Raw genomic sequence first — 15,662 nt, 5'->3', positions numbered from 1 at the left:
GTTATCACGTGACAGTGATGAGAAGACAGCTTCAACAACAGTTCTTCACTTCACAGATGCATTGACAGTCAGTCTGTGGTAGTTTTACATTTAGATCATTTTCGTATGCAGGGGTACACAGAGAGGGGCAGCCTATTAATAACTGACTGAGTAGCCGGTTTTGGGTCTTTGATAGTTAGGCACAGCATGTTCAATGTGGTGTGTCCACTCTTACCTGCAAAAGTTGATGTGGTTGAACATTTTATTTACGACAAAGCAGGAGATCACATGATCAATTGTTTAAAGACTGAGACTGACTGACTAATCCATTGAAATCATGTGTCGTTCTGCTCGCTTGTAATGAAAACCTACAGTTATAGCAGCCCTTTGTGAATAAAGTTAAACACCCCTGTGGTTCACTGAGACCAGAAATTAAATATGGTGAAAGCATTTAAACAAGCCCAGTTTTTTGTTTGTTTGTTTTTGAGATTTTAGTAGCAGTAAATTAATGACAATAAATAAAAGATGAGCATAAAAAGACATTGATGTTTTTCTCTCCTTCTTGTCACTCTCATTGACTCACATGGTCTTGGAAGGCCTTTGGCTTAAATAATAATCAAACCTATGTTATGTGACATTCACTCACTGGTTAAACTGTATGACACAGTGTTGGGTTTTTCAGTAGAGCTCAAATCACTTAACGTTTTGACAAGTGTATCTGCCATCAAATAGCATATATACAAAGAAACATGAGATACATTATAAACCTCCTGCCAAAAATGTCAATGTTATTCAGAAAATATTATTTTGCAACAATACTTTGGAAATCATACATGCACGTGCAGTTGTATGCTGAGGTTTGGTGAAATTACATATGTTGATTTTTGAAAGGAAAATAAGTAAATTATATAAACTATGTAAAAAATCAGCACATTTTTATGCACAGCTACTTTATGTTTGACTGATTTTAAAAAAGAAAAAAAGCAGCAATCCTGGACACTCGTCCAGTTATAAAGTCCTACACTTGCTGTCTGTACAAAACTGAAAGCTCTACTGAATGATACGGTTTAGCTTGATCTGCCTAATGACTGATACACGTATTATCAGCAGTGCTGACTCTGCCTATGAAGTCCATGAGCCCCATTTTAACTTTGAGCACCTGCCCCTCTAAGGGTCTCTGCATGGCCTTGCATAATAAAGCTTATAATTACATTCAACATTGTGCTTGGGTAATAAATGAGAGGCTGACCTCACCCTCCCTCACACGCTTGTCCAGTGAGAACTGGACATAAAGGTAATTTTATGTCCTTATCAAATATATAATTGTTTAACATAAAACAAGTAGGTAAAGGGCTGAAAACTGAAACAGAAACAGTTTATCTTTAGGATACCTTGGAAAATCCTAAGGCTGAATCTGAAATGGCTCACTGCTCCCTGTGTAGTGCGCTGAGTGAGTTGTGCACACATGGCTGAATCCAAAGTGGTTCTTTGTTAGACAGACTCTGCACTGTTTAGATGCAGCAGCCATTTTTTAAGACCTACTATCTGCACTTTGTAGGGAGAAGGAAGCCATTTGAGATTCTGCCTAAAATAGTTTGCAGTAGTGTTGCGTCACCTGACTCAAATACTGCACAATGATTTGCTGAACTGATTTATTGGGTTCTCCTTGAGAACAGCACTGACATTTGACCATTTCTGCTGTGAACTTGCAACTTACAATGCCTTTATAATGGGCAATAACAGCTTTTGTAACAAAACATATTTAAGGTTCAGAACTCATTATGTGTTAAGGATGACTAAGGATAGCTTGTTTTTTAAACTATGCCGTTAATCATTTTTTGCAAATGAACTCTTCATGAGCTGTCCAGTATTTTGTATGTCCAGCCTTTGCCTTTAAAACCTCCTCCAACCACTTTGGGTATCCTCTGAGCAACTTCTGTGTCCTCTCAGGTGTAATTTTAACTCATTCTTGCTGGCATATTTGCTCCAGTTCTATCAGATTGATGGGCTGTCTGTAATGTACTGCTTTCTTTAAATCTATCCACAGATTTTCTGTTATATTCAGGTCAGGACACTGAGATGGCCATGGCAAAACTTTAACATTCTTCTTTTTAAACCACATCTTGGTTGACTTTGCTTTATGCTTTGGATCAGTATCTCATTTTTTACTTTTTGACTGATGGTACGAGGCTTTGCTCTAAAATCTATTGGCATTGGCCCACATTCATTCTTCAATCCACCTTCTGCAGAGCTTCAGTCCCTGATGCAAACATACACCACCAAAATCAGTGATCCACCACCATGTTTTACTGTGGGAATGGTGTTCTTCTCCTCATAGGCACAGTTTTTATTTCTTGCCACACATATCTAAGAGAATTATGACCAAAAAGGTCAGAGTTGGTCTCATCAGACTACAAAATATTGTTCCAAACTTCCTCTGGTTTGCTAATATGCTCTTTACCACACTCCAGGCATTCTGTGTTGTGTCTAGTAAGCAATGACTTCCTGTGTAATTTTCTCCCAAACAATCCAGAGTTGTGTCGACTGGGTTTCACTGTGGAAATGAGGACCTTTACTCCATTTGCCAAGGGCTGTTTGTGTTGGATTCTAGCAGAGCACTTAAACAATTTGCCTGGCAGTTTGTTCTGTCATTTTGCTTGGTCCTGGACACCTGATTTTATATATTCAAGTTAAATTCTTTGAATGTTCATCAAAACATGAAAAGTTTTCATAGGTAAAACACTTTCAAATGAGTATGTAATGTTATTTTGAGGAATAATGGCATTATTGAGGTAAATTTTGGGATTACTTACAGATTATTTTAGGGAGATGCAAACTTTTGCACTAACTACATATATATATATATATATATATATATATATATATATATATATATATATATATATATATTCTTAAAGTACATTGGGGCAGTTAAAGAGTTAAATAATTTGAAAATCCTTTCTTTGCTATCAATATTTTCTAATCAATAATGTGAAGAGCTTGTCAGTGTAGGATTTTAGCTGTATTTGCTTTCCATATTTCCATATTCTCCATATTTTTCTACAGAGATAACAGACAAAAATGTTATGACAAAAAACTCACACTTTATTATCAGACTTGCTATAATGTTCTGCATATTATACCACAGTTTGTGACAGTCATAGTGAACAAGAGGATTCCACCTTGTCATATGTGTGTACTTTGTGGAACACTTTCTAGTTCAGAATCACATTTACTGTTTAATTAAAAGCATTTACTAATTCTGTTCAGCTATCATTTTCAATAATTAAATTACATATTTAGTTTAAAATGACAGCTGACATAACAGCTTTTTGTTTTTTGTTTTTTTTTGTTGAACATTCTGTCACTCAGAACGCTGCTTCATGGAGTCACGTTTTTCCTTTCTCTCCAGGTGGTGGTGCTATAAGACATTACTTTTCCAACACAATATTCAATAATCATTGAAGATCTACCTTGATGTAGAATAGTTTCAGGCAATTTTGTGTCATTTCTGGGAAGAAAATGGGTTTGAAGTGTTGTCAGGATTAAAATGTCCAGTATATTATTATTTTTGCGTGTGAAGTGGACACTATTAGAAACATCTATTATTTCACACCTCACAAAGGCATCATGTCAATTTGATTTTGAATCTGACAAAAGCAGCCTTTATTCCAATAACTGCTTATTGGAATAAGCCTTTATAAATGTGTATGCAGGTTTATGTCAGCTATCATGAAAGGCTTATGTGATTGTCATGTCTCCTTATGAACATGATCTACAGCAAACTATTAGCTTTTATTTTAATTTCATATCAATGACTGAAATGCTAATCATGCAAGATGTGCTCTGAAGCAAGGATGTGGGAAGAAGGAGTGCTGAGTGGGATCCAGCACCTCCAGATTTCAGGAGAAATAAAATAACAAAAGAACACTTTAAAATATTTTGTGCTCATAAAATATCAGCAAGCGAAGCAAAATAATATTGTTTTAAAAACATTAAATTTTCAGCTAACATAATTATCTCCCATCCAAACATTGTAATAATCACTCTGTAGATGTTGATGTGTAGTTTGACTATGGCTGTAACAAAAGCTGCTTTCCTCTTCAAATCAACAATCTGATCGGTCAGCGCTCAGCTCATTTGCAGAGACAGCAAAGTGAGCATCAGCTGTGCTTGCTGCACTGGTTATAGGAGTACAGCTGTATCATGTTGTCTCTCTCCAAACAATTCAAATGAAAAAGAAAGAAAAAAAAAAACACTATTTCTTATTATGCTATGCAATCAAGACTGCACTGAATAAACATTTGCATAATACAGAATGTGTAGCCTGACTGATGAACAGCTACAAAGAGCAACAAAGCAAATTAATAAAGCAAGAAATTAAATGTGAATAACTTTCTCAGGCCATGAAATTAAAGTATGTAATGTATGTAATGTAAGCAGTTTTTCTTTATCATTTTGAAAAAGAAAGCAAAGTGGTTTAGAATGCAATTAGTTAAAGAGAACACTATGTTCTTCCTCATAAACAAACAGCACAGTCACAAAGAATAAACTTTTATCTTCAAAAAGAATATCAAAGCATCTTGTGTTGTTTAACCTTCGGCTGAGTTTAAGAAGATCAAATGTCATTTCCTGAGCAGAGGTATTACTTCGGTCTCTTTCAGGTGGTCTGTCCTTTTTTCTCAGACACCTCTACCACATCATCATAGCCTGAAAGTAAAAGTTGTTCAATAAGTTGCAAATCCCTCAAACACAGTTGTGTATATATAATATATATATATATATATATATATATATATGTATATATATATATATATATATATATATATATATATATATATATATACACATCAATCATCATTATCATTGCACTACAGTCCTTCATGTATGTAACATTACAGTGATGGAAATCCATGTGTAACTAACAGCACTCTATAATGAAGTATGCAACAGCAAGAAAAAACTCATTTAATCTGTTTCCACCTCAATAAAGTAAAAAGGAGACTCACCTGCTGAATCTCCAAAATCCTGTCCAGGAGTGATGACATCATCATAGTTCTCTGGTGTGTACACTGCAGAAACATATGTGGAAAAATGATGATAACGGTGAGCAATATGGTTTTGTTATTGAACTGATGCTGGTTCACGATATGTTCACATGAATTTTCTAAACAAACCTGCTGTACTGTGTAGATTTTCTTCAGCAGAGACAGCATCATCATAGATCTCCACCTTGTTCTCTGTCAAAATGTGGAAATAAATGTTTTAGTGCCACTAAGCTTGATTTTTTAGCTTAATTTTACAGTCTTGTCACATGATAAGGTATAACTGTCACAGCGTCTGAGGTCTGTTTACAGAAACCAATGGTGAATTAAAGTCATCTAAATCCAAACTACTCTACAATATCCACAATATAGAAAAGTGAGTTCCACTGCAACTCACTGTTAACACAAAATTTTACGACATGCATGGAGATGTGTGATTTGTTGTAGCACAGACGAGTGATTTTGTAATACAAAAATACAAAACAGGAACACACTTGCTTCTCTAGCCATTGTCTGTCCAGCAGAAATGACATCATCATAGTTCTCTGGAGTGTCTCTAGTTCCCACCTCACCTAAATTGAATACAAAACATGTTTCACAAAGAGTTCATTAATCTCATCATAAAGTCTTTGAATGAAGTGATCTCTATAAAGGCACCCACTTTTCAGGCTACGGGTGGAGACATCATCATAATATTCAGCTTTTTCTTCATTCACAGCCTTTTCTGGAACAGAAAGGAGAAAATTATTTTCTACATCTCTCCATCAGCCTGATGTGCCTGCAAAAGCTAATTTCTAGAGTAATAACTGCAATATTTTCAAACTTCATGAGATGGAAACATGCATATTTCAAAATATATGCATAGATGCCATCAGCCTGCACAACATTTTTGAAGACACTAATGCAAGAGCGTCAGATTTAATCAGCTACAGAAGAGAAAATCAACAACATCTACAGAGGAACTGAAGCTATGATCTACACAAGCCTGGAAGTCCTGGCTAAAGAACTCATTTGATTATTTGAGCATTTTTACAATTACAATTCTAATATTTCTCAGTTGAATGGAGTTTACGACACACATGTTCAGGTCCTCTTACCTGAGAGAAGCTCCTCATCCACATCCTCATATCCTGAATGCTGTTCTTCAGAGAGGATACTTCCTGTTAGAAATACATTCAGAATGTCAGATAATGTCAAATTAGAGCACCCAAAAGCTCCTATTAATAACAGTGAACTGTGTAACTGAGAGAAAGGTGTAATATTTGTTCAGTCAGTAGAGGGCAGCGTTAGAGACACAGACTCACAAACACAAAAAATACGCAATTACACAGACTCATCTACCTCCTCTCTTCCCCTCCTGCATCTGTCTGGATGATGCAGCACACACACACACACACACACACACACACACACACACACACCCACACACACATGCACAAGCACTCACTACCTGATCTTTCACACAAAAGCACTTACTTCTGGGTTATATTTACAATACATTGACCAAGTTGCCCCACATTTACATTAGCAGGCAACAGATGATTTCCAATGGAAGAAGAGGATTTGTTGCTGCAATTTACCAATGAGTGATAGGGCAAGTCAGTCACTTATTTCTAAAAACTGCTAATAGCTAATGTATTACGAAGTAACAGAAAACAAGACTATTTAACTGCTGATTTAGTATCTCACATCTTCGTTGTTATCATTTTCTTCTCTTGCAGCAACTAAGCTGGCCAGCTATTACTAAACAATGACCGCTATTATGCTACATACTAATGCTAAATAACAATCCTGTCAGTAATTTGCATTGCCCTTCTCCATATATATATATATATATATATATATAAATATATATATATATATATATATATATTGAATTCTATACAACACTACCTGTTTTATCAATTAGGACTAGATCTATGATGCTCAGTGGGGGCTCGTACTCAAGCACTAAGTAGGTGTGAGAGCATTTAGGCCTCTCAAATCTAGAAAAATTATAGTTGATTTGATTTGACATAGATTTGATTTTTCTGTTTTTAGTAAGGTCAGAGCTGTACAACCTGAGAATTTACCTCTCTAGATCACTACAAATATACACTTGGCTGTGACATTTGTGAGTGTTTTATTGTGTTTTTATATCTGGATTTAAAACTAAGGGGGAAACAAATATTCAGACACCTTATTTTTTGTTATTTAACACATATAATGTCTTTTTGTACTTTTATATGTGAACAAAAAATACGTATTCAAAAGCATAAAAAGTGAAAAAAGTATTCAGCACTGCATTACAGCACAGTGGTTTAATTTTGGACAATTTTAATTTGCAAACCGGCTTTAACTACCCAAAGATACGAAGTCCTCCTCTGTTGGACACAAAACGTAAACATTCTCCGTACATTTCCAGTGAGATTCAAGTTTGAGAGTTTGGCTAGGCCGTGCAATTAGCCTTGACTTATTTTGGCTGTATGTTTGGGGTCATTGTTTAGTTGAATTATCCACGTTCTCAACTTTCTTGGTCAGTGAGATTAAATTGTCCTCTAATATGTTCTGGTATACTGCTCCATTCATGTTTCCTTTGATGAAGGAAATCTTGCATGTTTCCAGGAACAATTAGTTCTAATTACATATTATGAAATTAACTGTACTGACAAAGATGTTTATTTATGTTATCTCTTTAGGAACTTTAGGAAGCTCTTAACCTTCAACATTCTTGCTACTTGTTACATGAAATCTTCCCAGGCTGCAGCAACCAGCTCAACCAATGTTAGCCAGGAATTCTCACAACCTTCATGATTACTAACGCCAGCATTTTTAGGGAGACATAAAAAGGGACAATTTTCTCTAATCACTGGGAGCTCATTAGGACTGCATCTAGTAGAATACTTTACATCATTTACCCTTTTTAGTCATTCTTTTAGTGATGATTCTCTGATCGATCTCTTCATAGACTGCCTCAGGCAGAGTCCTATGCTTCCTCTTAGAGAGCACTGTGAGGGAAAGAAACATGGAGCCAGTTCAGTAGATAAGAAGACTGATGACAGACTGAAGGACTAATGATGTTTAGAGAATGTACAGAAAGTGGATTGTAGATGATCTCTGAATCTCTACCTCTCCTGAGCACTCTGTTCTGGTAAAACAGCACAACCAGAAGCACTAAGGCCAGGAAGAGCAGCACACCCAGAACCAGGAGAGACACTGGATAGATGGATGGAACACCTGGTGATGGAGTTTGTGGAGGAGTAACTGCTTCGTTCTCTGTCTGACCAGCTGGAAATACAAATATATAATAGAAACTTCATGAAACATTACACTAAGAAAATTCTCACAAAAATCACAGAAATGTATAAAAACAGTACCTGTGATGGTAATGGTAGTTACTTCAGATGTAACAGTGGGTGATACAGATAGGTCTGTAGAAAACAGGAACAATTACAACATAGATTTATAGTGAATTTCACTTTCTGTTGTTTTGAGAGAGAGAGAAAGAGAGACAGAGAGCTCTTCAAAGTATTCATCCTAAAAATAGCAGCAAAGAGTGAAGTATATCAGTACTAGAGAGTGCACAATACTGGTTTCCCTATTCCCACAGTGATGTCTTCAGTATACAGATTTTTTTTTTCTCTCAAAACTAAAATGTAATAAGAAGTTGGTACCATGGAGGTCCATAACTACAGTGATACCCATCAGAGTACCACTAGTCCAGATTGCAGCATCAGAAATGAGAACTCAGAACAAACTAATCTGGTGTGAGGGTCAGTTTTACTTCAGCCACTCTGGCCAGAGACCTTTTACTGTACTCCCTTTTCAACCATGACTGTGCTCCTGTTCATGGCTCTAACTCCATAATCAAGTACGCAGACAACACCACAGTGATAGGTCTGATCAGAGGGGACGATGGGACTGCCTACAGGGATGAGGTGCAGCACCTGGCAGCATGGTGTGAGGATAACAACCTGGCGCTCAACACCCAGAAAACCAAGGAGATCATAGTGGACTACAGGAGGGGTAAGAGCCAGGCACACTCCTCTATCTACATCAGCGGAGCTGAGGTAGAGCACTTGTCTGACTTCAAGTTCTTTGATATCCACATCTCAGATGATCTCATCTGGTCTTTAAACTCCTCCTTCCTGGTCAAAAAGGCGCGACAGTGTCTTTATTTCCTACGGAGCCTCAAGAAAGCTCACCTGTGTCCTGGAATACTGGTGGACTTTTACTGCTGTACCATTAAAAGCATACTCATGAACTGCATCTCACTGTGGTACGGCAACTGCTCCACATCTGACCGCAAAGTGCTCCAGCGGGTGGTGAAAACTGCTTCTTGAAGAGCTTCTTTCCTGAGGCTGTGACCCTGCTGAACTCCACACCGTCACTTTAACTGCATCTTTGCACTCACTGCACTGTTACTGTACTTTATGTCCTGGTATTATTGCACTATTCATATTTACCCAGTCTATTACTGGACTATTGGTATTTGGACAGGCAGTTAGTGTACATGTTTTACTCTGCATACTGTATATTATATTTATACCATCCTCAATTGTACATATTGTAACCACAGCATCACTTACCACGGTTACCTCGTGCACTTTATATATAAATAATGCTGTATTTTGCACTTCTGGTTAGATGCTAACTGCATTTCATTGCCTCTGTACTTGTACTCTGCACAATGACAATAAAGTTGAATCTAATCTAATCAAATCTTTGTCATGGACAGAGTGACACATTTTGTAGACTGGAAATGATTGCAGTTTGAGTGGTCCCATTGCCTTGCATCCTGTGCCTCCCTGGGCTCAGTGCTGAGACCAGAAGGACATGCTGCATTTGCCGAGTAGGGTAACTCCTGAACTGCTTCCAGGACGGCCCTTCTCTTCTCCAAAAGACCCTAAATCTTCAGCCTCACTCAATATAGCTCATTCATGACTGAGTTCAACATAGCCTGTATTTTGCCCTCACTTCTGCCTTTCATGATAAGAAACATAAAAGATAACCAAACAAATATCTAAGAACGTTTTTTAAAAGTATGGTGATAAATACAGCTATAATTCTAGATTGTAATTAGCCTTTATATCTATTACTCATAAACTCTTTAGAAGTTTTACAAGTGACCTATAAAAGCTGTATTGGAACAAGAGGGCTACAACCTCAAACTCTCTTACAATGACATATAACAGTAGGGCCTTAGCCTGACTACTAATATAATGCAGCTGCTTTCCAGATTAATATTATCTTTCATTTTAAGAATAATCAAGAATGTATATTGATGCACAGTGCAACCCAGGTTTAGCGACCCCCACTGAGCACAATCCTTTGTCATTGTCAACTTCAGTTACCAAATAGATGCAATTTGTGGTTCTACAATTACAGGCTGCAGTTCATCTGCTTCTTTGCATAATTTATCCAACCATTACCCCATTCACCAATGGTCATGACCCCCAAAGAACCACCACAGAGTAGGCATTATTTGGATCGTGTATCATTCTCAGCACTGCAGTGATACTGACATAGAGGTGGCATGTTAGTGAGTGTTGCACTGTTATGAGTGGATTGGACAGAGAAGTGCTACTGGAGTTTTTGAACACTGTGTCCACTCTATTAGACAGTCCTACCTCGTTGGTCTATGGTCTATCAATGTAAAGCCAGAGAAGATAGCTCATCTGCTGCTGCACGGTTTGTAATATTCATTCTCTAGTCCTTCATCAGAGGTCACAGGACACTGTTGGCTGGATGTTTTTGGTTAGTTATCTGTCCAGCAGTGACACTGAGGTGTTTGAAAACTCCAGCAGCATTGCTGTGTCTGATCCACTCATATCAGCACAACACACACTAACACACCACCACCACATCAGTGTCACTGCAGTGCTGAGAATGATCCACCACCCAAAAAACACCTGCTATGTGGTGGTCTTGTGGAGGTCCTGAGCATTGATGAAAGCAGTAAAGGTGGGATAACAAACAAAGCACAGAAACAGATGGACTCATCATGGAATTTATCGCACCTGATCCAGGTATTGAAGGCTTTCAGGTGCATCTGATTATCTGACAGGTGCTCCAGATATGTTGAATGTGAACTCTGCAGGAAGAAAGATCTACAGGACCAGGACTGAGCACCTCTGTTTTATACTCTTTCATTGTGGACTTTCAATGTAGAACTGCCTATCACCTCATATAAAAACTGGTCTTATCAGCCTCAAAAACAGATTAAAAGTCATCTCCTTTTATACTAACAAACTTTTTTTTTTACACATATTTACATAATCTAAGAAGACTTTTCTGATTGTAACAGCAATTGTGCAATTACCTACACTATGTGATCACTGACACTGCTAGCTAAAGTAGTATGCTTGTGTTGTGACATGGTCATGTAACATGACAAGAACACATCACAAGTTACATTACTGTTACATGCATTGTTAATGAGTAACTACGTAGTAATTAAAGATTAGATACACATTTGTTTTGATGTTTGTGTTGTCTGTTTTTTAAATGTTTTTTTATTAATTATTTCCTTTTTTAACCTTCCTTTTTCATACTTTGTACAAGCCCTTTCTAGGCTATTTAACATTCTCTGCACATTGTGTTCTGTTCATAATGTTGGTTGTATTTTGTTCTTTATTCTTTACCTTTATTGTCTATACTGTAAAATAAATAGACATGATAAAAAGAATTGTGGTTGCCTTGAAAAAAACTCCAGGAGTAAAATGTTGGTTTGATCTACAACCCTGAAAGTTATCAGACTCCTCTGACCTGCACAGGTGACTCCAGCGTCCTGCCTGTGGGAGCAGTCAGTGTGGTTCTTCAGGGAATGAGGACAGTCCCACAGGTGAATCTCATTCCCTCTACACTTCACTCTGCTCAGCCAGATAGGCCCTTCACCAGCACCAAAGACAGCACTCCCATCAGCACTCAGCGCCAACCCACAGCCCAGCTGCCTGCAGACCACCTGAGCATCTCTGATGTCCCACAGATCATTACAGACAGACCCCCACTCAGCGTTATGATACACCTCCAGCCTCCCAGAGCAGCTTCCCTTTCCTCCCCTCAGCCTGAGAGGCAGGTGATCTACATCACACACATCACACGATACAGCACAAAAGTTTAACTACTGCAGCACAACAATCAATAACTATATATCAATTATAAATAAGTCTGTATTAATTAATTGATTAATTAATTTATTTATCAATTAATTATTAAGTACTTTTAATATGTCAAGGAATATCTGGGGTAAACAGTTACAGAATTGAAGCTTAGATGAGTCTGACAGTAAAACAAATTACTGCATAAATTATTGATGTGGACTAATCTTTGGAGTGCATGAACACTTAAGACTTAAATACTGAACTGTGTTGTTAGGTGTACTTACTTGAGCACTGTCTTTGGTTACGAAATGAGGAGCATTTCAGATGGTTTTGCAGTGCAAGGCTTTCTCCATCCCCTGAGAGTGTGGAAAAAGACTTTCTTTATAAACCACTGATCTGTTTCACTTACAAATTTAACTTTGGAGACATTTAACTTTTAAGTTTTGAACATTTTCTGCCAGTTTCATTCACTTCACCTCTTTATGTCTACTTTTATTTTTAAAAAAATCTACTCATGGTAAATGTGATGGAGCGGCGGATGTTTTATATCCCTTAAAATCTCTTAGGTTATAGAAGTGTGTAATAAAACTTACAATAAATAATAAAACTGAACTGCCTACCTGAGCAGGTAATCTGAGCCACTTCATTGTGATTATCACACTGGTTCTGTCCCCAGGGTGAAGATGGACACTGCCACAGAGTGGAGTCGTGTTTCCTACATTTCAGATCATCCAGCCAGTTAGGAGCTGATTCCACTCTTGCTTTGGTTTGGCTCAAACTGCCTGATCTTCCACAGTTCAGCTCTTGACAGATCAAACTTATTGTTTCTTCATCCATCCCATTTACACACACATTACCCCAGGTTCCATTGTAGAACACTTCCAGATTCCCCTCACAGCCCTCTGTGAGTCTGATCTCTTTAAACTCTGGTGAGAGAAAGATGCTTTATATTACATATTGCAGGTATTTCAGAGTCAACATAGTGTAATGTTTTAAATTCAAAAAAGCAAATTAGGAATGCATTTTCACATAAATATTTAATTAACTTTCTTAATGGCATTTGTGAATATGTGTCCTTTGCATTGTGTTAACATTTAATGTGAATGGACTAATTGAAACCTTTTAGATACATTTTTCCTTTTTTTTTAAATTAAATTAATGGATGTTTTTTTTTTGAGTAACCACTTCAGAGACACAAGGTTTCCTTTAATAACAGTAACAATAAGGTGCATGTTCAAACACTGCCTATGCTAATCTTAGATGTTTGAATATAAATCAACACTTTAAAAATAAATGAATACACTTAAAAATCCAAGAACAGCAGTTGTCATCACACTTTACCTGAGCACACGACTCCTACTTCCTCCTTGTGTCCACATTCATCCTCTCCACACAGCTGAAATTTGCAGTTCCACAGGGATGTCTCGTTCCCCTCACACTCCACCTCATTCAGCCATATGGGTCCAGTTCCAGGTCCAAACTGGGTTGGTACCAGAGCACTGAGGGCCACTCCACACTGCAGCTGTCTGCAGACCACCTGCGCATCCTTAATATCCCACAAGTCATCACACACTGTCCCCCATGAGCCACTGTGGAAAACCTCCAGCCTTCCTGCACAGTCTCCCCCAGAACCAACCAGCCTGATGGAGCTGTGAGCTAAAATTATAAATACACACAAAGCCTCATACAAAGAAACAGATTTTCAAAGCAAAGTCTAAGTATGATAATACCTAAGGTAGCCAGGGTGGATGGCATTCAGCTCAGATTTTATAAAAGTAAGAAATGTATATATCTGAAAACCTCATACAGTTGTGTTATACTTGTTTTTTCTAAACTGTAAAAAAAAAAAAAGGTAATGTTCACTTTAAAATTTGTCAACTTACTTTGACTAATTTGATCTGTACTAGGTTTTATATGCCACTATTCATTTAATTCTTAAAATGTGTAGCGAACAATGGCTGGAATTTCAACTCTAGCTGAGTGTTTACCCAAAGTTAAGGGCCTTCTGGCTCCAGCAAGACTGATTGGAGGTGTAAATCTGTCAAGCTTGATACCCCAACCCAGACTTAGCAGAATTTACAACCGAATCAAGAACCAGCAGTCCTCTCCCTTCACCCAGCAGAAAAACAGGACACTTGCTCTGGAATGTGGCAGATGCCTCTCCAAAGCACTGTGGACAACTTTTTATCTTAAGTAACAGAAAGTACAGTTCTAAGGTATATGTCCACTGCATACTGCAACCATTCGTTAGAACTCTTTTTAACTAAACTAGACATACCAAAATGGAATTTGTACGACTTTGGACGGCAAAATTCCAACTTTCTAAATTCCCTAGGGATCTCAAGCATGGACCCACAGCAAGGGGTGAAACCGCAAATTACCACATCACCACCATAAGGACTTGTGCTTATAAGAAGCCAGAAACTTTGTGCTTTGTTTACTTGATTATCGACGTTTCTATGATCTGTAAGTAATACTACTTGTGGTATTAATCTTGTTATCGGGTAGTACCTAAATATTACCTGTATCTTTTTCTATCGTTAAGTGCTAGAAATACGTAGAGTATAACCTTGATAACAGTCAGACCCAACCATTTAATTGCTATGAGTTTAGACCATTGACCAATATGTATCCTGAATGTGGTTTTCTTTTCGTTTCTTCCTTTGTTCCTTTCCTTTTTGTTGATTTTATTTTTTTCATGCAATGGGTCATGTTCAGAGATGATAGGCAAATAGTACCTGTGTTCTTTGACATGTATTGTGTATCAGGTAACAAGGGTTAAACTCTCTCTTAGAAACATGCCTGAATATCCTAATTGTTCATTCCTTGATTTTGAAAGTTAAACCAATTGGATGATATAGAAATGTTCTTTTTCTTTGTTTAAACTAGCTGAAACAAAGGAGGCAGTGATTTTGGGGAAGGTATTCCTCAAATTATGCACAACCAATCAGAGTGAGAAACAAGCTAGTCAACCTATCAGCACTCTGGCACCACCTCCAAAGGGTAGGGCCTCCAGCCGAGCAAAACTAGAGTGCACCGCAAAATTTCGGGAGCTCCTGCGTTCGCAACAAAAGTTTCTAAGTTTGTGCCGGCCTCGGTCAGAAAGACAGGTCAGAAGTATTAGGATGCTAAATTTGCAGATCTGAAACCTTTGTTTGTTTTGTAACTTGCCTGTTCGTCTACACACCTTAAGTTTGAACCACCCTCAGAGAAGGAAGGTGGATATTTCTTGTCTGGCCCGGGAGAATATATCCATAACTTTCGATTCTGCTAAAGAGAGGTAGTTAGTTAAATTGGTACCACCAGCCTCAGAACCCTGATTGCAACCTGAACCTCGCCAGCGGAGTAGGAGAGGTTCAGACGCCACGGAGACCCAGCATCGCACCCAGAGCCACGCACTGATCTGTGAACAGATCGACCCTCGAAAGGCCGCCCAAGCTCCACTGTCAGACGACCACGAGACGCCTCCGCCCAATCACTGACGGAAAGGCACGTGCCCACACGGAGACGCAGCATCCACGGCCAGCTAGGAGAGGAACCACCACGTGAGCTCCAG

At 38.0% G+C, this 15,662-nt stretch overlaps 1 protein-coding gene across 1 annotated transcript in view; it reads right to left on the bottom strand.

Moving 5' to 3' along the window:
* Positions 1 to 11,656: 11,656 nt before the first annotated feature.
* LOC118803602 (deleted in malignant brain tumors 1 protein-like) overlaps positions 11,657 to 15,662 on the bottom strand; it is a gene marked incomplete at its 5' end in the record, with an annotated part of 41,803 nt that continues 37,797 nt past the window's right edge. The window contains 5 exon segments of the mRNA XM_036564074.1: positions 11,657 to 11,661; positions 11,772 to 12,086; positions 12,391 to 12,462; positions 12,727 to 13,032; positions 13,448 to 13,762. Of these exon segments, the coding sequence (XP_036419967.1) occupies positions 11,657 to 11,661; positions 11,772 to 12,086; positions 12,391 to 12,462; positions 12,727 to 13,032; positions 13,448 to 13,762 (1,013 nt within the window).

The sequence above is a fragment of the Colossoma macropomum genome, unplaced genomic scaffold, assembly GCF_904425465.1.
Source record: "Colossoma macropomum unplaced genomic scaffold, Colossoma_macropomum, whole genome shotgun sequence".
NCBI classification, from domain to species: domain Eukaryota; kingdom Metazoa; phylum Chordata; class Actinopteri; order Characiformes; family Serrasalmidae; genus Colossoma; species Colossoma macropomum.
Note: the sequence above shows the minus strand (reverse complement) of the source record. Positions and strands in the feature narration are given on the sequence as shown.